The sequence below is a fragment of the Lampetra fluviatilis genome, chromosome 53 (assembly GCF_964198595.1).
Source record: "Lampetra fluviatilis chromosome 53, kcLamFluv1.1, whole genome shotgun sequence".
NCBI classification, from domain to species: Eukaryota; Metazoa; Chordata; class Hyperoartia; order Petromyzontiformes; family Petromyzontidae; genus Lampetra; species Lampetra fluviatilis.
This window is the reverse complement of record NC_136327.1, coordinates 7,821,200-7,844,631: the sequence shown is the minus strand read 5'-3', so window position 1 is coordinate 7,844,631 and position 23,432 is coordinate 7,821,200. Positions and strand designations below refer to the sequence as shown.

General features: G+C 43.8%; 1 protein-coding gene across 1 annotated transcript; it reads right to left on the bottom strand.

Annotated features, from left to right (window-relative positions):
- Positions 1 to 8,496: 8,496 nt before the first annotated feature.
- Positions 8,497 to 22,419, bottom strand: USE1 (unconventional SNARE in the ER 1). Its single transcript, XM_078879328.1, has 8 exons — positions 22,282 to 22,419; positions 19,633 to 19,682; positions 19,156 to 19,234; positions 16,813 to 16,968; positions 15,111 to 15,129; positions 14,970 to 14,985; positions 14,551 to 14,710; positions 8,497 to 13,497 (listed from the first exon to the last, which is right to left on the bottom strand). Exons 1-8 carry the CDS (start codon positions 22,378 to 22,380, stop codon positions 13,315 to 13,317), a joined length of 762 nt encoding a protein of 253 aa, XP_078735454.1. The 5' UTR covers positions 22,381 to 22,419; the 3' UTR covers positions 8,497 to 13,314.
- Between the last annotated feature and the right edge of the window lie 1,013 nt (positions 22,420 to 23,432).

Genomic DNA, 23,432 nt, shown 5'->3' with positions numbered 1-23,432 from the left:
GTACAGTACACAAAATTCAACAATTAGTAACGTGCACTAAAGACGAATTACCTAAATTATCAACAGAAGGTGTATATCGGATTAATTGTGTATGTGGCAGATGCTATATTGGACAGACAGGGCGTAACGTTAGTGTAAGACTAAAAGAACACCAGAGAAATATTAAACTATCGCAAACACAACTGTCGGCAGTGGCAGAACATGCTTGTCAACAGGGACACTCAATTGATTTTGACAACGTTGAAGTGTTGTGTAAAACTAGTTACTACTGGCAAAGACTAATTAGAGAATCCATTGAGATTGAGAGAAACAGAAATAACTTTAATCGCTCAGACAGCTACAGGCTTAGTGCGGCCTGGAAGCGTATTATTAAATAAGATGCATTACAATTCCTTATAAGGGAAACAAGCACTAACTGATTATTAATGTAGCATAATCACAATAGAACACATTCCAAATGATTACTAATCTACAACTCGCATCGTAACAATAGCCTTATTACTAATCAAGTATATAATTACAATAACCCCCCCCTCAAATCTTTGCACCTGATGAGTTAATGAGTTAATGATGACGTCACCCTGCTGCTGCTCTATATAAGAACGGGAGACACAGCAGAGCCTCACCATTCTGGCGAATTGCCCGATGATGCTGGATGCAATTACCAGCGAAACGTCGTACTCAAATTGTAAATGTTGTGGTTTCACGCTTCAACACACCGGTGGGCTAAAGCAGTGAACTATTTGTCTTTTGTCAACGTGACACTTTTTTTACTGATTGGCCGTGTCGGGTGGTGGAGGGTTACGACACATTTATAAATAACGCGATCTAAACCCAAAAATCGTTGATTATGTAGTTCTTATTAGTCTCGCTGACGTTTCAGTCAATGCACAAATAGTATTATCTGCTATGCCGCGAGCTTCAGAAAGAACGGAAAGTAGAGGAACACAAAACTGAAATGCCAACACAAGCGTGGAGAGACGCGCGCTTGCAATTACACTTGAGAGACGGAACGCGTGGATCAGAGGGCATACGCAGGCTATTTTACATATTTAAAACCGAACAAACGTCTACGGGCTTGGGCCAGGATGTCTCGTTTGGAAGGGATTGGTGGCCGATGATGGCCAAGAATAATACTGGTAGGAACCACCTGGTTCCACCAGCCCACAGGGGATTATTTTGTCCGTCCGTCGGTCGCGCATCCAAAAATTGGAGGGGTGGAGAGGGGAGGGTGGGGAGGGGCTGGGTGGAGAGGGTGGGGCTGGGTGGGGGGTGGGAGGGGTGGGGCTGGGTGGGGAGGGTGGGATGTGGGAGGGGTGGGGCTGGGTGGGAAGGGGCTGGTCACCCCGTGGTGCCCTTATAAAACTCAACGTTTAACCTCCTCACGCCAGATTGTGCCGCCCTCACAGTCGGCCATATTTGCGGAATACACCACGCCGCCGTTGACCCTGGCCATTGACCGAGCAACCCAACGTTCCTACCAGCTCCCTCCGCAGGAATGTGTTAACGGTGGCAGCCAAGAAGTGGAATCCGTCCGAGAGCATTGCAGCGAGGAGATGGAGCCCATGACATCGGCTCGAGCGTGTGTGCCGGGTGGATTATTTACGTCGCAGGATTATTGTGAATGTCCGTTGCTTGGTGATGCCTTCAACAGTGGATGATGAGCCCATCGCTGCTGATGATAATACAATAATTAATAATTCGGTATAATCGCCCAACGCCCTCTATTATTTCACCAACCTTAAATTCGAATTTCGTGATGAAAAGCTTTGAGCGCCAAAACCGGAAGCAAGTCCTTCAAACGTGGATGCGAAACATTTGCAACGGACGCTCGGCGAACACGTTACCTATTGCAGCCTCGTCCACTCGGTGTTTAAAAGTTTGACGACTGGGGGCGTCACATTTCACGAGCCAGGGCAGAAATTGGCGCAGTCCAACGGAGTGTGGGGGGAAACATTTGTGGTAACAAACTTTTTTTTATGTGGCCAACAAAACGTTAATTTACGCGGGGATAACGTTCACAACTTCGGAGGGTTATCAGTCGGAATGTGTAGAGATACTCGTATCGTCCTCCGGCGCTTTTTGATGGCTTTTTCGTGATGCAAGGGACAGCAATTTGACCCACGAATCGATTCTGGCCCAATCGTTGAGATCTTCTCAGTGGCTATGAAGGAAAACGAAATGAAACTGATGACTCAGTGCACTTCAGTTGTGACGATTGTCTCACCCCACCCCACAGCTGTTTACTGCAATATCTCGTTTCGGCTGATTGACGTTGGGATTTTGTAATGAGTGGATTGTAATGACTGGATAACCTCTCTGATGTTAATAATAATAGGGTTTTTCCCCTTTTTTCTGGCAATAAAACTGAAACCTTTTTACAAGGATTCATGTCTGCATCAACCGCAATACTTGCAGTCAAATGCAAACAAAAAACACACACTGATAATATATCCATTGTCCTTGAAACTGTTGTAAACGCTATCCCACGTAAATTCATTTTTGTTGGCCGTATAAATAAAGTGATGTCCACAAACGTTTTCCCGCACTTTGTGGCACCACATTCTGCCCTGGCTCGTGATTTGTGATGACCGAATCACTCGGAACACGCCCAATCTTGTCAGATCTCGGAAACTCATCTGGTTTGCCACAAGAGCAGTGCCGGATTATCCGAGTAGCACAAGTAGCTACATATGCAGTAGCTACTACGGGCCCCGCACTTTCAAGGGCCCGCGCTAAATGCTTTCAAGTTAACAATTCCGGTTCAGTAATTCTGTACTTGCTCTATTACTATAGTACTATGCTGCCTTTAACTTTTATGAACGAATGGGTGTTTAAGGTTAGCGATTTGTCGTATTTGGCTGTATAACAAATGAAAAAATACAATAACTTTACAATGCAAGTTAAAAATGTGTGTTTTAATATTTGTGTGTGTTTTTTTTTATTTAGGGCCGCTTTATAACACATGCAGCAGGCACCGCGCCAGCTTAATCAGGCACTGCACAAGTTGGCAGCAAAAACGTAGGCGTAGCAACATTACCAGGAAGTGTGGCTTATACGAGTCAATGATTTGGTTCCCCACTCATTTAAATTGGTTATCACAATCATTCACGATCGTTGGCCACATTGAGAAATTGTAAACTTTCGAAAGTTGTGCTGCCACCTCAGGTGGCACCGTCTGGTCTGATGAGCTCATGGGATAATTGGCCGTCGCCTGCACACTACAGTAGCTGTACACAAAATCCATCTCTCTGTGAGCGGGAGCGGGGGGGGATAAGAGACGAGTGGAGCATCATCAGCACGAGACACTCACGGCCTGAGTGTGAACACGTGGCATCCACGACTCACGGACACTGCGGGCAAAGGATCGATACACATCAAAGATGAGTGGGAGTTGAATGTTGTTTTGTGTGTTGTTTGTACGGTACTTGTGTGCATGACTGCCAACGCAGCAGCAGCAGCAGCATCGCCAAGTAGTTTACTTTACTAATATAATATATTATTTTATTATATAATTATATTTTTATTGTTTTAATTTTAAATTTTTACCTACGTGACTTTACCGAAAAAACCCAAGAATAGGAGCATCTTTTGATTAGGAGTGCACCGGACACGATCGTATTTGGTGTGTTCGGTAGTGGACCTCGCGGACGCGAACAATTGGCAGCTCAGACAGCCACTGAATGCTGCGCGTCTCGACACCCGAACCTGGGGAGCTCAGAGGGCTGCGGACAATTTGCCGCAGGGCGCGCTCTGCAGCCTTCGAAGCGGCTGAAACGACGAACCGATCGGAGGCGCGAAGATTCAGCGGAGAAACGGAGGCGCAGAAAGGGCTCCCAGCACCACGGACACGTCACCCCCCCCGCCCCCACTCAGGCTCTGGACTGTTCGGAAGTAAAAAATTAACCCGTAAAAACACAAAGTTTTTCACTATAAATCCTTTATATGCGTGGCGGCTAGAGTCCTCTCGTCCTCTGGCTTGAGATGGCTGCCACCTATGGGTCAGATGATTGCCTGCCACCATTAAGCAATTGGTAATTAAATATAAAAAAAAAATTCCTAAAAAGTGTAAAGTTATGGAAAAAAAATGTCACGAAAATAAATTGTCACGCACAACGAGTCTGTGTGCAAAATGTCAGCTCGATTGGATCACGGGAAGTGGGGTAAAAAACGACCGAAAGATTTGCACGGTCGTAAGCGCGCAAGCAAGTGAACTTAATATAAAGGATTTAAAAATTAGGGCTGATCGATTTGGGGAAAATATCTAATTGCGATTTTTCTGACACATTGCGATTTGATTTGCGATTAATTTTTTTTGAAGTCAAGCTTCAGTTCAATATTTACTGTGTAATAGATTTAAAACATGTGATGGGGCATTACCACGTGATACCATCCAAATATAAAATGCTCTATATATATTCTAATCCAAGGATGAGAACTTAAAATATATGAATTGCTTCCAACATGTATTTATTAAAATGTTTTAATTTAAATAGAACAATCAAACATAGAACAATTACCTATATAACCTCTTACCACGGCAACTCTCTCCCACTTCAGCAAAAAAAAAATCTTACTGTGGTTTTCTCACCTGATGATGATTGCTTGTGTTGCAATCGAAACGTCGTGATTTAATGTATTTTATATCTACGTGACTTTACCGAAAGAACCAAAGAGTATGGATCCCTGCAGTCACGAAAACTTCAAATCTAAATAGAACAATTGTTAAGTTCAATAAATAAAGTTACAATAAAACAATTCCAATAAGAAAGTAATATGACTTTTCAAATCGCAAAAAAATCGCATTGTTTCAAATTTCGATTTGAAATCGATTAATCGTTCAGCCCTCGTTCAAATGCACCACCTGCCACAAACGAACAGAAGAACTGCAAGTCAAGGGTCGCCTTGTACAGCCGCCAAATGCGTGGGCCTTCATCTTCTTGGTTCTTTCGGTAAAGTCATGTAGAAGGGAAGTAATGAAATAATAAAAATAAAACACAATAAAATAATTCTCACGACGTTTCGGCCACAACGCAAGCAGCCGTCCTCAGGTGAAAACCAGGTCCGTCGAGGCGACAGAGTCTGGGCCTTCGTATTCCTCCCTGATCTTCGCAAGCCAAGAACCAGCCGACAACTCCTGATCAAAAGACGCTCAGGAAAAGTAAAACAAACAAGACACTATCTTGGTGATGCTGCTGTGTTGGCGGCAGTCGTGCGCAATTACAAATTAACGAAATAAAAACAATCATCAACACAACTCTTCTTTGGAGTGTGCGGTGTCCCCCTGATAAAAAAAACGATCCGAAAAAAATTCTTAGGTTTTTTTGATAAAGTCACGTAGGTAAAAAATTAAAATTAATACAAGTAAAATATAGCTGTATCTTGATACAGCTATCGTGCTGTGACGGTTCCACCTGAAGACGGAAGCTTGTGTTGCCTCCGAAACGTCGTGATTTTTATTTTATTTTTATTTTACTTTTATTAATTATAATTTTTTACCTACGTGACTTTACCGAAAAAACCTAAGAATATGAATCCTTGCAGTCACGAAAGCTTCAAATCTAGAGATCCGAAACATTTTATATTTTATTTATGTGGGTGACGCTGCTGCGTCGCCAGTCCAACACGAGTGCAAATTAACTAAACGAAATCATCAACGCAACTCTTCTTTGATGTGCCATGAAGAATGGGTCCACTGCCCGAATATTTTATTTTAAGGAAGTTCTTCTTTCGGTAAAGTCACGTAGAAGGGAAATAATAAAATAATAAAAATAAAACATAATAAAATAATAGAATATTATTAAATAATTAATTTTATTTTATTATTTCCCTTCTACGTGACTTTACCGAAAGAACCAAGAAGATGAATCCCTGCAGTCACGAAAGCTTTAAATCGAAATTTAAGGAAGTTGTTCTCATGTTGAGATTTAAGTGCAACTGCGCCCTCTAGTGGCAATAAATTGTATAATACAGCGTTTGGGAATTGTGAAAACGACTTGTTTTTTAGTAAAATATATTTCTGTACTATTTTTCCCGATTTACTCTTGTCTCCTCTGCTTCACCTCCTCATCTCGAGGCCACCATCTCTCTCCAAGCGGAATGCCTCCACCATCATCTCCAAGCAAATGCGTCACGGTGGTTAGGAGATGTCAACTCCTTCGCCTGGTATACAGGAGGTCGTGGGTTCGATCACGACCCTGACAATTGTATATTTGGAGTTTGCGGTGTCTCTCTTTATCTCATCATCATCACAGTGGTAAAGATATGTCAACTACCTCGCCTGGTATACAGGAGGTCGTGGGTTCGATCCCGACCCTGACGCCTGCTGTATATTTGGAGTTTGCGTCTCTCTCTCATCATCATCATCACAGTAGCTAGGAGATGTCAACTCCTTCGCCTGGTATACAGGAGGTCGTGGGTTCAATCCCAACCCCTGCCGCCTGGATATTTGGAGCTTGCGTGTTCTTCCCGTGGTTGTGGAGGGACACTTCTCCAGGTCCTCTGGTTTTTCCCTCCAAATTTCGAATGAACATCACGCGTTGAGAATAATTTGGCAGCTATGAATGTCCACGTGACGACAAGCCACTTCGCCGAGCTATCATTTGTGGCCAGGCCGCTTCTGCAAAATCGCGATATAACTCAGTGGACCTTATCTGGTGAAAGTTTAGATTTAGTAAATGTTCTGGTCATGTCACAGTTGTGCAGTCACATGTTTTCAAAATGTATGTTGCATGTTAACACAACAAAACATCGACATGTGCTTCATTTTTACTTACCATATTTAGTATATTTGTGTAAGTGCAAAAATATAAATATGCTTTAAATGTTAAAATATAAGTTATCACTGAACGCATGCTCACACAACGCGGTTCTGCTTGAAGGGAACACTTTTTTCACGACGCGGACTGCGCCGACGAGGCAATACTTTGTAGTTGGATTTTAACCTATGGGGCCGTCCATAAATGACGTCACGCACCTCGGGGGGAGGGGGGGGTTAGACATTTGTGACATGTGACGAGGGGGGGATTTAAGAAATGTGACGTCACATCAACATGCGCAACTTTAAATAAATATAGAATTGTTATAACAACACTCCTACGACATCAGAGTGCAGAGCCACATTAAATACGCACTACAATAACAATAGTTTAAAGCGATTTGAAGCATGTTTTATTTTCAAAATGGAAATATGGTTTTGGAGGGGAGGGGGGGCAGAGCTTTGTGACGTCATATTTGAGGGGGGGGGGGGTCTGACTTTTTCTGACGCCGTGTGACGAGGGGGGGGGGGTCAAAAATCGTCCAAAATCGCGTGACGTCATTTATGGACGGCCCCATAGGCTCCCAGACTCCAGATCCCAACTGAGCTACCCGAGGCCGTCTCTGTACGAGTCTTGGTACAATATGACCGCGAGTCGGGTGACACTTTAATATTTTCAATATAATCTCAAACCAGGGCCTTGAACCCATGTGCTTTGAACTCAGGAGGCAAAAATCCCTCTGCGCACGTATGAAGCTCTGGGAGGCAGATAGCAGAGGCGAAACATGATCTTCTTTCGTACGGCTGCTGTAGATGCAGAGCAACAACAACTAGTTTCACATTCAGGTGGACATCGGTGCCTGTGCAGTGGATATCCGGGGAGTGGAGACGACTTGTAGAGGCAACGCGTTCATTCCAATAACGGTAACATTAAGTTTCGATTTAAAGCTTTCGTGATTGCAGGGATTCATCTTCTTGGTTCTTTCGGTAAAGTCACGTAGAATGGAAATAATAAAATAATTCTCACGTTTCGGCCACAACGCAAGCAGCCGTCCTCAGGTGAAGAACAGGTCTGTCGAGAAGACAGTCTGAATGAAACACCCCAGGCTTGGAGCGTCTATTTAAGCTGGGTTGGAGGGGCAGCGGTCCTTTGACCTCCTGCCTGGGGAGGCACGGCCTCCGGACTGGCGTGCCCTGTCACTGGGCTACGGGCTCGAAGTCCTCCGGTTAAGGGTGAACTAGGGGAGGATACACTGACCCGACCCAGCCAAGGTACGGGTCCCGACCACTGGCCCTCTTGGTCCCGGCCCTTAGAAGGACGTCGGGAGTTCCCAGGCTCTCACCACTGGCCCACTGAATCCCGGCCATTACAAGGGCAGCCGGTCTAGTGGTCCCAGGGTCATAGGCTAGCTGGTCTTCGGACAGGCCCCAGACCCGTCCAGAGGTCCGGCTTCTTTACACCTCCCCAGGTGTGTCCGCCCTTGTCCATGCCTCCCTTCCAGAGAGTTCCAGGGGGGGTCTCGGGGGATCCTAGAAGGCTAGAACACCCCGCAGCCCCCCCCCCCTGCTTTTACTGCTCCTGGTGGGACCTGTCTGCTACTGCAGGTAAGTCCACGCAGCCCAATTACAGCGCTACACCTGGACTCGACTGATGAGTCATATTTAGGCCTAAATCGGTCACTGGGTTGTGTCAATTTCACTGCTGCCCGTTGGTACACCGAAAACCACAAATGGTAGATTAAGTATTTTATTAAACCTAGAAGGGCAGTTAACCGAAAGACGCAACATTTCTTCAACATTTCATTTGTAAAACAACAAAAAAATACACGTGGCACCTCATGGTGACAGGGCTCATGCAACACACGACGATCCCTGCAACCTGCCTTCGATTTACCAGCCCTGGCTCGCGACAGTGGCGAGCGGATATCTGAACCGGTCCCTGGGGGGCACCGCGGTCATGGCCAATTTACTTTATTCGGAAGCCACTGGAGCGATGCGCTTCACTTTAACATCGAGATTGAAAACGATTTTTTTTTAGAATGGCTTTTTTGTGGAGCCACACATCTATACCGATTAGCACGCTTGGCTACATACGGCGCGAACAAAGTTCAACATTTCCACACATACATGCTCAGTCGGCGTTAGCCGCCGGGGTTGTGACAGTTTTTTTTTCCCCAAAGGTTTTACTTGACTTGATTCCTCCGTTTGTCGTGGTCGAATCTTGTAATCAAAATTCCGACCACTTCCCGTTGTCCAATTAATTCCACATTTTGCACACGAACGCCGATCCGGTGACTATGCGTGCCTCTATCAAAATCAGCATCAATCCACCAATAAATTCGCTACGTTAAAGCAAATTACAATTTTGCATGGACGCCTATTAATATTTGTGTAGGTCAAAAACGCCGCGGTCCCCTAAACTCTCCAATCGCCTAGCCCAAGAAGCAGGCGCCACGTGTCTCAGGCGCGTCTGCTCCGTGTCAACGACATCCGGAAGTAATCAATTAATTCAAGTAAAAGCGTTGACGTGGGAGCAGGCGCCGTTTCATTGACGTACTTCTCGAGCGTGAGTTAAACGAAGTTGTTAATAAAACCGTGGTTAAATTTCGATTTAAAGCTTTCGTGACTGCAGGGATTCATCTTCTTGGTTCTTTCGGTAAAGTCACGTAGAAGGGAAATAATAAATTAAAACAAAACATAATAAAATAATTCGCACGTTTCGGCCACAACGCAAGCAGCGTCTGAAGACGCCTTCAGACGCTGTCTTCCCGACAGACCTGTTCTTCACCTGAGGACGGCTGCTTGCGTTGTGGCCGAAACGTCGTGATAATTATTTTATTTTTATTATTTTATTACTTCCCTTCTACGTGACTTTACCGAAAGAACCAAGAAGAAAAAAAAACCGTGGTTGTAAAAGTTTTTTTTTTTTTAAAGGAGTTTATTCTCATTCCTGTTGCTCGATGCCCGGGGTACCGTTCCCGTTCTGCTGTAACGTGGACCGATGCTGACTTTATCGAGGTGCGATATTGGCACGTAAAATAAATATTGATCCATTGACACCTTCATCAAACCCGCACGAACCACCAGCATGGTGAAGTATCGTCAAACAACATGCCCATGGTCAACAGTGTGGGGGGGGAGGTCTTCATCCAGAAGTGGATCGATACAAGGCTGGAAAGTAACTTTAAAGGGTATCTTGAAATGAGATGGGTATTACAGATATTCATAGCTGGCTCTAGACATTGGGATTGTCTACTGTTTTGGAGCAATACTTCAGAAGTGATACGATTACCATCACCAACCATTTTCATTTGAAATTTACCGAAATTTGCACTCGCCAAAATGTACATTTTCCTTGCAGGGTTTGGTTGCAAGTGTGAATTTCAAACCAACACTTTGTATGTACATCGCAACAACAAGAAACTAACAACATTATTGCACGATGCTGCTGTCCCACAATCAACACATTCTCTACTGTTTTACACACGTGCACAGCTTTAACCCGATGTCAAAAATTAAGCAACGCAAGAGCTCAACTGCTATTCGTGGACATCTTTAAAAGCTTTAACACGTAGGCTTTCGCGACCAATATCCACAATACATTTTTTTTGGGTTAGATCGTGTAAATGTGTCGTTTAACCCACCACCACCTACCACAGCCATTTTGTAAAATTTGGCTGTCACCTGATGAAGCTAGTTGTAATTACTGGCGAAACGTCGTACTCAGATTGTAAATGTTGTGGCTTGGCTCTCCAACACACCGGTGTGCTGTACTAGTGACGAATTGTCCACGTTCCGTTTACGTGACAAACCTTACTAGTTGGCTGTGTCGGGTGGTGTCGGGTTTAATGACACATTTATATATTTACGTGAGCTAAACCAAAAAACGTCTATTATGGATCTTTAAAAGCTGTTCAGCTTTTACAGCGATTCATGAAACAGAACGCTTTTAGAAGGTCTAGACAACACGATGACGCTTCGCAGGCAATTTTAAATGGACACGTTTTTAAGAGAGCACATCCACACTGACACAGCGCAAAACGTAGGCGATGTTATCGTCGCCGCCAATGAGTTAAATTATATCTACATATGCAATAATGTCAAGTGATTTTTACGAGTATGATGAAAATAATGTAACAAGTAGAACATTAATAATTAACTGCTTGAACCATGACATTTGGGACTAAGGATTTTCTTAATCTGCATTTTACATTCAACATCCAATTTTTCTAAATGCAACTTTAAATGTTCGGGTAGACACACGCACAGCATAAATGGTGATATCGTCTTCCCGAAAGTTTGAAGGCAACGTATTTCATGGACAATATTGGGCACAGCGGGTCTATGCAAGTTATTATATTATTTGCATCTTAATCCGTTTTCTTTCCCGATATCTCTGCGCGTTTTGCTCCGATGCGTTTTGCATTTCCTATATCAACACGAGCCGCTTTGAGATGCTGCGATGTTTAAGAAAAAAATGCAACTCCTCATCGTTGAGCAGCAAATCCTTAATATTCGCGGGGGTATTTTATCGCGGTTTTGCACATTCGCAAAAATGTTGTAGTGCTATTTGGCATTTATGGGGTTGTATTTTTAATATCCGCGGGTGTAGCACGCTACTAACAAGTTGTGGCACATGGGAGCGGTGGAGATTGTGAAACGGCAAAAGTTAAAACTGTAAACTTTTTTTTATTTTATCAGGAAAGGCTCACGGAAGCTATAACTTTTTCAGAAGCGACTTTGCCACAAATGATAGCTCAACAAAGCGGCTCATCACATGAAAATGTATAGCTGCAGTCAAATACTCTAAACACGTGGTGTTTATCCTAAATGTAGAGGGGAAAACCCTACATGACCACCACGAGGAGAGAGACACGCAAACTGCAAATATACAGCAGCAGGCGTCAAGGGTTGGGGTCGAACACCAGGCGAGGTAGTTTACATCTCCTAGCCACTGTGATGATGGTGGTGGAACCCACGACCTCCTGTACACCAGGCGAGGTAGTTAACATCTCCTAGCCACTGTGATGGTGGTGGTCGTCGAACCCACGACCTCCTGTACACCAGGCGAGGTAGTTAACATCTCCTAGCCACTGTGATGATGGTGGTGGTGGAACCCACGACCTCCTGTACACCAGGCGAGGTAGTTAACATCTCCTAGCCACTGTGATGATGGTGGTGGTGGTGGAACCCACGACCTCCTGTACACCAGGCGAGGTGATGAACATCTCACCACCACGGTGCCGATGCGACGCTCTCCCTCGTCCGCCGCACTGCTTACGGTAGACGCGAGTGCTTTCTTCTACTTTTTGGACTTACGTATCGTATAATATCCACTTATTTATATCTGCACTTTTAAATGTTAGTGTGCATCATTATTATAGGCAGGTTAAATAACACAATACTCAACAATATATGTATTAAATGATGATATAAACATAGTTTACATGGTTTAATCGTAATATATATTAATGCCCCCTTACCCTAATTTCAAGTATTATTATTATTATTTCGTAGATTTAATATTTTCGCCGTTCTCCAGCAAAGTATTCCCCCCACCCCGCGAATATTAAACATTTACTGTACATGAGCATGACTCAAAAACCACTGGTTTTTGCACACGTAACTTGATGCATACATCTTGAGTTTAATAAGTGATGTTAAATAATCGAAGCATTATCACACAACCCCAAACAATATTCAGCATCAAGCCCTACATGGCTCGGTAGTAGAGCAGCTCGCAATCTGGAAGGTTTGTAGTTCAAATCCTGGTTGGGGGTTGAGAGACTTGGCCCATCATCCCATTGGGGTCAATAAAATTAGTACCACTTTGTGAGGAAGTCAACAGTGGTTGTCCCTATGGATCGACGAGCCCAGTGTTCTTCACTCATTTTCAGAGGGGGGGGGGGGCCCACAGTTTCGCCGATAAGGCAGCACGAGTGTGAGAGGGCCACCACACCGCCTGCAAAGGGTGTTGTGTCACGTGTTGTGTCACGTGTTGTGCCACGTGTTGTGTCACGTGTGTGCCACGTGTTGTCACGTGTTGTGTCACGTGTTGTGTATTGCTGGGGGGTGGGGCACACGTCAGGGGTCGCACTAAAGGCCACCAGTGGCCTGCGGGCCTTGCGATGAAGAACATGGGACTAGCCCCCCCCCCCCCCCCCCATTAGCAAAGCAGAATTTTCACCACTGGCTCAGAGCTGTAGACGGGAGATACACAATACCTCGATGCGTATTGGAGTAGAAAATCACTGACTTTGAAACAGAAAGAGGTTCAATTTATTTTAGGCCTACGTGACTTTACCGAAAGAACCAAAGAGTATGGATTCCTGCAGTCACAAAAGCTTAAAATCAATATAGGTTCAATGAACTATTATTTGAGATTCCTATTTAACTTGGGGGGGGGAGGGGCAAGTCAATGTTTTCATGGCTCACTGCTGTTGTAGCAAGCGTAACCTAACGGGTCATGTGCTGGGCCGACTTGCAACAGAATGTTTCGGGCGCAGGCTGTGGTGGTACTCTGGCGAGCGGCCTTCCACGAGGCTCTTTTGGCCGCGTTATCTGGGCTTGGGGAAGATTCGTATGAAGAGGATCATCGTGATGAAGATGAAGCAGACGACCACCAGCATGATCCATATCCACCAGTTGGCAGCGCGCTTCGTGTGCTGCTCCAGACGCTCCGACTCCACCTTCAGCTTCTCGTAGTTGACGTCCGCCATCTTGAGCGACTGCGTCATCGTCTGGAAGCGACGACGCAGAGGGGGGCGACGTGGCGTAAGGGGTAAAGGGGGGGGAGGTTGAGAGATAAGAGCCAGTGTTGGAATTGCCGAGTGATGGCGAGGAGACTTAGATGACCGATCTCGGACAGTCTTACAGAGCCTTGCCATCAACGTGTCCCAAATGGAGGTTTCAATCATTATAATAATAAACAAAAATTGTAACACGCCGGAGAGTATTCACTCACGCTCCAAGAGAGATAATGACTCAAGGAGGCGTAAGAAACCACAGTCAAGGCAGCCAGGTGGAGCCGGTGTGAGGAAACCGAAGCGCCTGGAGAAAACCCACACAGGCGAGCGGGCCACGCCATCCTCATTCCGATGCAACGGGTGGGACCACATTGCCGCTGCACCGCCTTCTCCTGGCGAGCCAGGGTACGGCACGGGAGTTTCACGTTTGTGTGATCCACCGACCCTCGCTGCTGCCTCCACACGGTGCTGGATTACAGGTCACGTGCATAGCCATCACCACCCGGCAGTGCGCCCACAGCGGAGGCGAATTGTTAAAAAGCTACTCGTCACGTTGATGCTTGCAAAGACAAAAAATGTTTCATAATAAAGTTTTTGGGTTAGATCGCGTTATTTATAAATGTGTCGTAACCCTCCACCACCCCACACGGCCAATCAGCAAAAAAGTGTCACGTTGATAAAAGACAAATAGTTCACTACTTTAGCCCACCGGTGTGTTGAAGCATGAAACCACAACATTTACAATTTTTGAGTTCGACATTTCGCTGGTAATTGCATCCAGCATCATCGGGCAATTCGCCAGAAGGGTGAGGCTCTGCTCTTGCTCCCGGTCTTAAATAGAATATTGGTCGCGAAAAGCCTATGTGTTAAACTGACAAAAAATTATAAAAAAAAAAACATTTACCCAGAATTCTTCACGATAAAGTCACGTGATTTTGGACGGAATTTTTTTACGGCGCTAGCGATATACTTTATCGTCATTTCAACAAAGCGTAATGTTTAAAGCTACTATCTCCCAGAGCACACACGTATTTCCAGGCATTCTACCTTGTTGTCTTGCTGGATGATGTTGTGGGCAATAAGCGACGTGTTCTTGAGGTTGCGTGCAAGAAGCAGCATCTCATCTGCGAGCTTCTCTTGCATGTTGTTGTGATGCTGCAAAACCGCGTCGATATCTGCCGGCTGATTATCCGTCACACTTCCTGCACTGCATCGCACAATATTGCATTGTTTAGTCCCTGGCATTTAGCTCCAACTGTGCATGTATAAGAGGTGAGAAAATTTAATGCGTTCATTTTTAGTAGGTACAATACAATCACAATTAACCAAGTCCAAATCTGCACTGCGAAGATCGTCGTGTAGCTATAATAGCCTGGGGCATTTATATCTATTTAAAGAGGGAGAAAAAAAACTGGTGGTTACATTTTTATAGAGGAATGTTTGGAGGGAACAAAATGTATACTCACGTTCGTTTCCTTACTCCTAAACGAAAACAAACATCAATTAAAAAACTGTGAAGGGTTTTAAGTATGAACAAAAATAAACGTCATTATGTTTGCGATTGTTATGAATAAAATGTGCGTAGTTATTTACACATTTCCACTTACCATTTCCAAACTCGTGGGTCTAAAGGAAAAAGGATTGGAAAAAAAAGAATCACTTTAGTAGACCACAGGGTTTATTGTTTTTCTTCTTCTAAAAACTTAATTGATGAATATTGTTGTTATACTGTCTCTCTGAATGATCTAATTCATGTGACAAGTTCAGCCAACAAATGCTGCAAAATGGTCAAAACAGTAATTTTGTACTGCGTAATGCACGTAGAGTAGGCCGCCGATGAAACGATGTAAATTGAGTTGCCATTAAAATGTGTTGCAAGACAACCTTGCGAAATGTTAACGTTCATTTCACTAATTCAGCTCATAATTCACACTTCTTGAGAATCCTAGGAAGGTCAAACCTACGACAAGTAGTTCTATGACGCGTTCACGAGATGTTTCGCTTGCACTGCGTTGCGTTTTGTTGCACGATGTCCCACGTTGGGTGCGTTTTCAAGGAATGAAATGGTTTAAAACCAAAAAAACTTCCAGGACGTGGAGCGAAACGTCGGACATCACGCTGAACAACATGCGGCAACAACCGGGAAACCCGTTGGCGAGCTACAACTGCACAACCGTGTATTACCTCCAAAAAATCCTGCAAAGTAAATCTAAACAATGCGTGTTTTCAACAACTCATCGCAGGCAATATTTGTCAAAAATGTTCCATAATAAATCCTGATTTGGCATCACTGGAGGCAACATGCTTACTAGGAATCCAAGTGAAGGTTCAAGACACTCATACACAGTGGTTGCCAACCTTTCTAGACCTGCGGGACCTCCGGCAATCCTCACTCAAAACATTATTCGTGGACCACAATTCGCCAACAACATTTTTCTCGAGTAAAAACTGCTGAAAATCTTAACATCTGAAAGCTTTCCGCAGATCCACTTCCCATGGCTTTGCGGGTGGATGAGCACCAACGGTCTGCGCGCCGTAGGGCGAGAACAGCTGTTCTCGTGTTCGTATGACTCCGTCAGTGATCTACTGTCGAGCGCTGTGCCGCAGTGAACGTTTTCTAACTTGAGAAACAACAACAAAAACACGTAGGCTTTCGCGACCAATATTATTCATAATCAACGTTTTTGGGTTTAGATCGCGTTATTTATAAATGTGTCGTAACCCTCCACCACCCGACACGGCCAATCAGTAAAAAAGTCTCACGTTGACAAAAGACAAATGGTTCACTGCTTTAGCCCACCGGTGTGTTGAAGCGTGAAACCACAACATTTACAATTTTTGAGTACGACGATTACTAATGTAGCATAATTACAATAAAACACATTCCAACTGATTACTAATCTACAACTCGAATCGTGACAACTGCCTGATTACTAATCTAGTATATGATTACAATAACCCCCCCCCTCCGCCTCAAATCGTTCCACCTGATGAGTTGATGAGTTAATGATGACGTCACCCTGTGCTGCTCTATATAAGAACGGGAGACACAGCAGAGCCTCACCATTCTGGCGAATTGCCCGATGATGCTGGATGCAATTACCAGCGAAACGTCGTACTCAAAAATTGTAAATCTTGTGGTTTCACGCTTCAACACACCGGTGGGCTAAAGCAGTGAACTATTTGTCTTTGGTCAACGTGACACTTTTTTACTGAATGGCCGTGTCGGGTGGTGGAGGGTTACGACACATTTATAAATAACGCGATCTAAACCCAAAAACGTTGATTACGAACAACAAAAAGACTCACGGTGGATCCCAGCAGTTCGTCACGCATCTCCCCATGATAGCGAGCGCTGGCCTGCAGATGAGCAGTCTTGCTTGTCGGCGTAACCTCACTGGGTGTGGTGGGCGTACGTCCTGGAGCCAGCAACTGTGCTGCCAAAGCCTTCTCAGATGCTGTTGGCTGCGAATAGGAATACAAAGCCACAAAAGTTAATTCTAGATTTGAAGCTTTCGTGACTGCAAGGATTCATACTCTTAGGTTTTTTCGGTAAAGTCACGTAGGGAAAAAAAACTAATTATAAAAGATAAATTAAAAAAAGTTAGGGACATGTTGCTCAGAAAGCTTTTACATAGTCACAAGCACACACACTGGAAGATGGTAGGTAGGGTGGGTGGGTGGCTTCGGAGTCAAGAGGACTGAACCAGCAGCTATTTAGATGCTGGGTTCGAATCCGGGTAATCAGCCACCTGTAGTCAAACTGAGCTCTCAAGCGGAACGAGTTGATCTCGGCCTGGTAATCACTGCGCCAGAGAACAGAACACATTTTTTTCAGACGCTGTCTTTTTCCGACAGACCTATTCTTCACCTGAGGACGGCTGCTGGCGTTGTGGCCAAAACGTCGTGATAATTGTATTTTATTATGTTTTATTTTTATTATTTTATTATTTCCCTTCTACGTGACTTTACCGAAAGAAACAAGAAGACAGAACACGTTTGTTTAGTCACTTAAATTTGGCTAAACTCCAGCTCTGAGAAATAAATTTGATTGATGTACGATGAACCTTTGCAGGATGTTTAAAGTTCCTCTCATGGTGTGGATAAATAAGCCTGTTGAAGTGACCTCATGAGCCATTCTATGACAGAGGGTGATGCAATGCTGGCAGTCGGGTTCTAACTGGAAATGTGTTTTGTCTCACGATTTGAAGCTTAAAAATACGACTGGAATATAATTGTGCAAAAACATTAAAATTTCCTTTATATTCAAAACTAAACAGATTTGTCAATACTCCTTGGTTCATTCGGTAAAGTCACGTAGGTATAAAATAAAATAAATCACAGCGTTTCGGACGCAACACAAGCGTCCGTCATCAGGTGGGAAAGCGTGGTCTGCTGCTGAGGCAGACTGTTTTAGAAGGTTTGAAATGGGTGTAGCCCAAGGGTCATTAAGAGGTGGCCGGGGCTAGTGATGTTAATGTGAGAAATTAGCATGCAACTGTAAGATAGGAGGAGAGCGGCCTCCTGGACGAGGGCACGGAAGTGACTATGTTAATGTGAGAGATTAGCATGATGTTAATGTGAGAGATTAGCATGATGTTAATGTGAGAGATTAGCATGATGTTAATGTGAGAGATTAGCATGATGTTAATGTGAGAGATTAGCATGATGTTAATGTGAGAGATTAGCATGATGTTAAAGTGAGAGATTAGCACGATGTTAACGTGAGAGATTAGCATGATGTTAATGTGAGAGATTAGCATGATGTTAATGTGAGAGATTAGCATGATGTTAATGTGAGAGATTAGCATAGTGTTAATGTGAGAGATTAGCATGATGTTAATGTGAGAGATTAGCATGATGTTAATGTGAGAGATTAGCATGATGTTAATGTGAGAGATTAGCATGATGTTAATGTGAGAGATTAGCATGGTGTTAATGTGAGAGATTAGCATGATGTTAACGTGAGAGATTAGCATGATGTTAATGTGAGAGATTAGCATGATGTTAATGTGAGAGATTAGCATGATGTTAATGTGAGAGATTAGCATGATGTTAACGTGAGAGATTAGCATGATGTTAACGTGAGAGATTAGCATGATGTTAATGTGAGAGATTAGCATGATGTTAATGTGAGAGATTAGCATGATGTTAATGTCAGAGATTAGCATAATGTTAATGTGAGAGATTAGCATGATGTTAATGTCAGAGATTAGCATAATGTTAATGTGAGAGATTAGCATGATGTTAATGTGAGAGATTAGCATGATGTTAATGTGAGAGATTAGCATGATGTTAATGCGAGAGATTAGCATGATGTTAATGTGAGAGATTAGCATGATGTTAACGTGAGAGATTAGCATGATGTTAATGTGAGAGATTAGCATGATGTTAATGTGAGAGATTAGCATGATGTTAATGTGAGAGATTAGCATGATGTTAATGTGAGAGATTAGCATGATGTTAATGTGAGAGATTAGCATGATGTTAATGTGAGAGATTAACATGATGTTAATGTGAGAAATGTGAAAAATGTGTCAATACGTATACAATGGGTGGCATATCAAGAAATGACTCTTCTTTGTAGTACTCTATACTGCCTTAAAGTGTACATTTAAAAATGTAGATACACGGCAATTCACTTTTACCTACCAGCTTTTCTGCCAGCAAAAGTCCTTTTAGGAACTCCACTTTGGTCGTGTATTCCTTCAGCAATTCTGGAGATGGTTTGCTATAGAAAAAAAAAGTGAGGTCAATTCATTTTTGGATAACATGTGGTGCCCTTCTGGAACAAATCTGCAACCCAAAGTGCTGTCACATCATTTAAATATTTTTTTAAACCTATACAGTAACAAAAAAAGAATGCAAAGCAAGTTGTGGCTGTGAGTTGGCTGTTAAACAAGAATGTAGGCATAGTCTTTGACCTCGCAAATGTCCTACTGATAGTAATACATAATGTGTTCACTGCTGATAAAAACAATAAAAGTTAATCAGACAGTAGTAAGTCTTCTTAGATCACTTTTACAATCAACAAGCTTTAAACTAAAAACACATTTTTTTTGTTGAAAGCTTTAAATGTAAGCTCTAAATGTAGTCATTTGAATAAATAAAATTATCTTTAAACCTTACCTCGCTTGCCTTTTCAATTCGGCTAATTGATCTTGTAACGCTCCAATGTACTAGGACATAAAAAACATAACGTATGAACTAAAATAGATACAATATTAAGTGCTTACACATATTTTCCACACGTTCAAACACAGCGTAATGAGTTATTACGAATTACTGTGGCATTACAAGTTTCTTTGCAGTCTCATGAGGACCCCAGCGGTTTCAACTCGCGCGTATCACCAAATCGCTTTTCTTCATATACGCATCAACGTTCGAAGGGAATTGAAAAAGTATTTCACTGTACAAATTCATAATACTTTAGGTCCAATTATATCATGCGTGTCGCGAGGAAGGAGTGAGCTAAGAGAGATCCCGCAGACGCACTGACACTCACGGCATGGGCTGCGCGAAACGAAACATCGGCCAAGAGAGAGCACACGTTAGACATAACTAAAACACCGAGACAGAGAGACAGGAATACGTATAGCGACAAAAAATTGTTTACAGAGAGATTCGTAGATACATAGACACGACACGAAAACAGACGATTAAACAACACACACACACACGTGGATATAGCTGTCTGGACATAGCTACATCGAGTGGTTGGCCAATCCATACCCGTTAACCCATAAGGTTTACCCGTATTCTTGTACAGGTAAATAGAGTTCTCAGGTGCATACGGCGTACGGCCGTTTCAATACCATACATTTTTTTGTTTATGTCTATCGGTTTGTGTGTCTCGCTTGTGATGGGACTTTGTAGGATGAACGTTGATGTACGAGGACACGGGGTGACCAATAAGATCTGACTTCTTCTTGGTTCTTTCGGTAAAATCACGTAGAAGGGAAATAATAAAATAATAAAAAGAAAACATAAAAAAAGAATTATCATTATTTTATTATTTTTATTTCTCATTATTTTATGTGTTATTTTTATTATTTTATTATTTCCCTTCTACGTGACTTTACCGAAAGAACCATGAAGCTTAATCCCTGCAGTCACAAAAGCTTTAAATCGAAATTTAAAGGTCTGACTTGATTCTATATTAAGGTAGGCCACTGATAAGGGGTTGTGGCGGGTGTGTGAATCACACAATCTCCTTGCCCACGTGGTTTTATCCGGGTGCTTCGGTTTAGTCCAACAAGCGTGAATACTCATCAGTGGCCAAACACACCTTCACATACAAAGGACTGCAGAGCTTGGTGCAATTGCTGGTGCCGGCTCACCGCCTATGGGTCCGCCCATAAATGACGTCACGCCATTTTTGACGATTTTTGACCCCCCCCCCCTTCGTCACACGGCGTCACAAAAAGTCAGAACTCCCCCTCAAATGACGTCACAAAAATCTGCCCCCCCCAAAAAAAATGCTTCAAATAGCTTTAAACTATTGCCATTGTAGTGCGTATTTAATGTGCCGCTGCCCTCTGATGTTGTAGGAGAAAACATGTATTAAAAAGTCTATTTAATTAAGTAGAACGTGTTGTCTATATTTATTTAAAGTTGCGCATTTTGATGTGACGTCACATTTCTCAAACTCCCCCCCCCCCTCGTCACACATCGTCACAAATGTCTGACCCCCCCCCCCAGGTGCGTGACCTCATTTATGGGCGGCCCCATATATTCGTTGAACTTCTTTCGCATCGTACATTAGCCAACCGTGCTAATCGGAGGTGCGCGGGGAAGGACAACAAACTAAACGCAAAAAGCAGTTCTGAAAGGCATGAGTTGTCAATCTAGCAGAGGTGTGGACTCGAGTCATGTGACTTGGACTCGAGTCAGACTCGAGTCATGAATTTGATGACTTGCGACTCGACTTGGACTTGCATAACAATGACTTTGTCCCACCTATGAGATGTGGACTCGAGTCATGTGACTTGGACTCGAGTCAGACTCGAGTCATGAATTTGATGACTTGCGACTCGACTTGGACTTGCATAACAATGACTTTGTCCCACCTATGAGATGTGGACTCGAGTCATGTGACTTGGACTCGAGTCAGACTCGAGTCATGAATTTGATGACTTGCGACTCGACTTGGACTTGCATAACAATGACTTTGTCCCACCTCTGCAATCTAGACGATGACTTAAAAGTGCATAGCGCCCGAGGCTTCCTAATATCGGGAGGAACATTCCAGACGGCCGCAGAAGCGCATCTTGAAAGCCTAGCTGCCATGTGGCGTCTCGTCTCGTCTCAGAGTCGTGCTCTCTCTCTCTCCTCGAGTGTGAACAAATACCGCGCGCGTTACAAGCTAAACGTATTATTAAGAAGTACAGAGCAGAGCACGTCGAGGCATATATTATATTTAAAAAAAACAGACACACTCGGACACATCAATGAGACATCGCAGACAAATAAAAGACAGCGAGACAGAGACGGTGAGACACAGACGTCCACTCTCTCATTGGCAGCCTTCAAGTAGAAAGTCGCCCGACTTGGCAACATCGCGATCAAGCCCTGGCATGGAACTCCACAACCAACTAGGAGGGGAAGGGGGGGGGGGCACCTCAACTGCTCCACTCCCGCCGGGCGACCAGCGCCTATTCCCGGCCAAATTCTAGGCAAGCCCCGTGCCTCGCCTCGGGCCTGTCTGTGGACGCGGCGGCTTTTTATTTTTAGACATATATTTTTTTAAGGGAGAGTCATAGGGCCTACGCCTTTTACCTTGTCGAGGCGCCAGTCGTGACCTCTGTTGTCCGCGACCAGCGACTCGCACCTTGCGAGAAGTCGCACGAAATTGATGTGCAGGCGACCGCCAGACATCGCGATCCGGGCCAGCGGCGAGTTTGGCCGGCGTTTACCGTAAAGCACGGGGGGATAGGGGGGGTCGTGAAGTGATGATCGTTTGTGTCGTAAAGAGGTTATATGTCGTTGCGTGCCGGGCCGTAAAGTGTCAGTTGGGTCCCCCCCTCCCCCCACCACGTCCACGTGGATTGTTAAGTCGTCATCAGTTTTCAGTTTCATTTACATTTGGTAGAGCCCTGTGAGCCATTCGGCTCTTGAATCGGGTGCAACCGCAACAAAAAAAAAACATGAAATAAAAACATGAACAAGAAAACATCTTAAAGTGACCATGTGATTATGTGCAAACAGAAAATCCAGGAAAAGACAGCAAAATATTGCAGAAAAAGCACCGTACCGCAACGCTGTGTGCGAAAATCCCAGTGGGATGCAAGTGAAACAACAACAACAACCACAAGACAACTTAGATTAAGGCCATCAGTCTAACTCCGTACTACAACAAACAAACATGGCCAAACCAAAAAACTTTTCGAAATCACCGAAATAAAGCCATAGAAACAGTGATAACAGGAACTGTGACCGAATCTTCACAATAAACGACATAAACAACATGTACCACCAGATCCTGCAGCCGTAGCTGCAGTCCAGCCTGCAGACCGTAACCCATACCTGTCAACCCCTGATCAGTGCCCTACCTTATTACAGACCAATTCATGCCTTGTTGGTCACCCCGTGCCCTTGGGGCCGTCCATAAATGACGTCACGCGATTTTGGACGATTTTTTGACCCCCCCCCCCTCGTCACACGGCGTCACAAAAGTCAGAACCCCCTCAAATATGACGTCACAAAGCTCTGCACCCCCCCCCCAAACCATATTTCCATTTTGAAAATAAAACATGCTTCAAATCGCTTTAAACTATTGTCATTGTAGTGCGTATTTAATGTGGCGCTGCACTCTGATATTGTAGGAATTGTATTATTAAAAAGTCAATTTAATTAAGTAGAACGTGTTGTTTATATTTATTTAAAGTTGTGAATTTTGATGTACACGTCAAATTTCACCATCATCACCA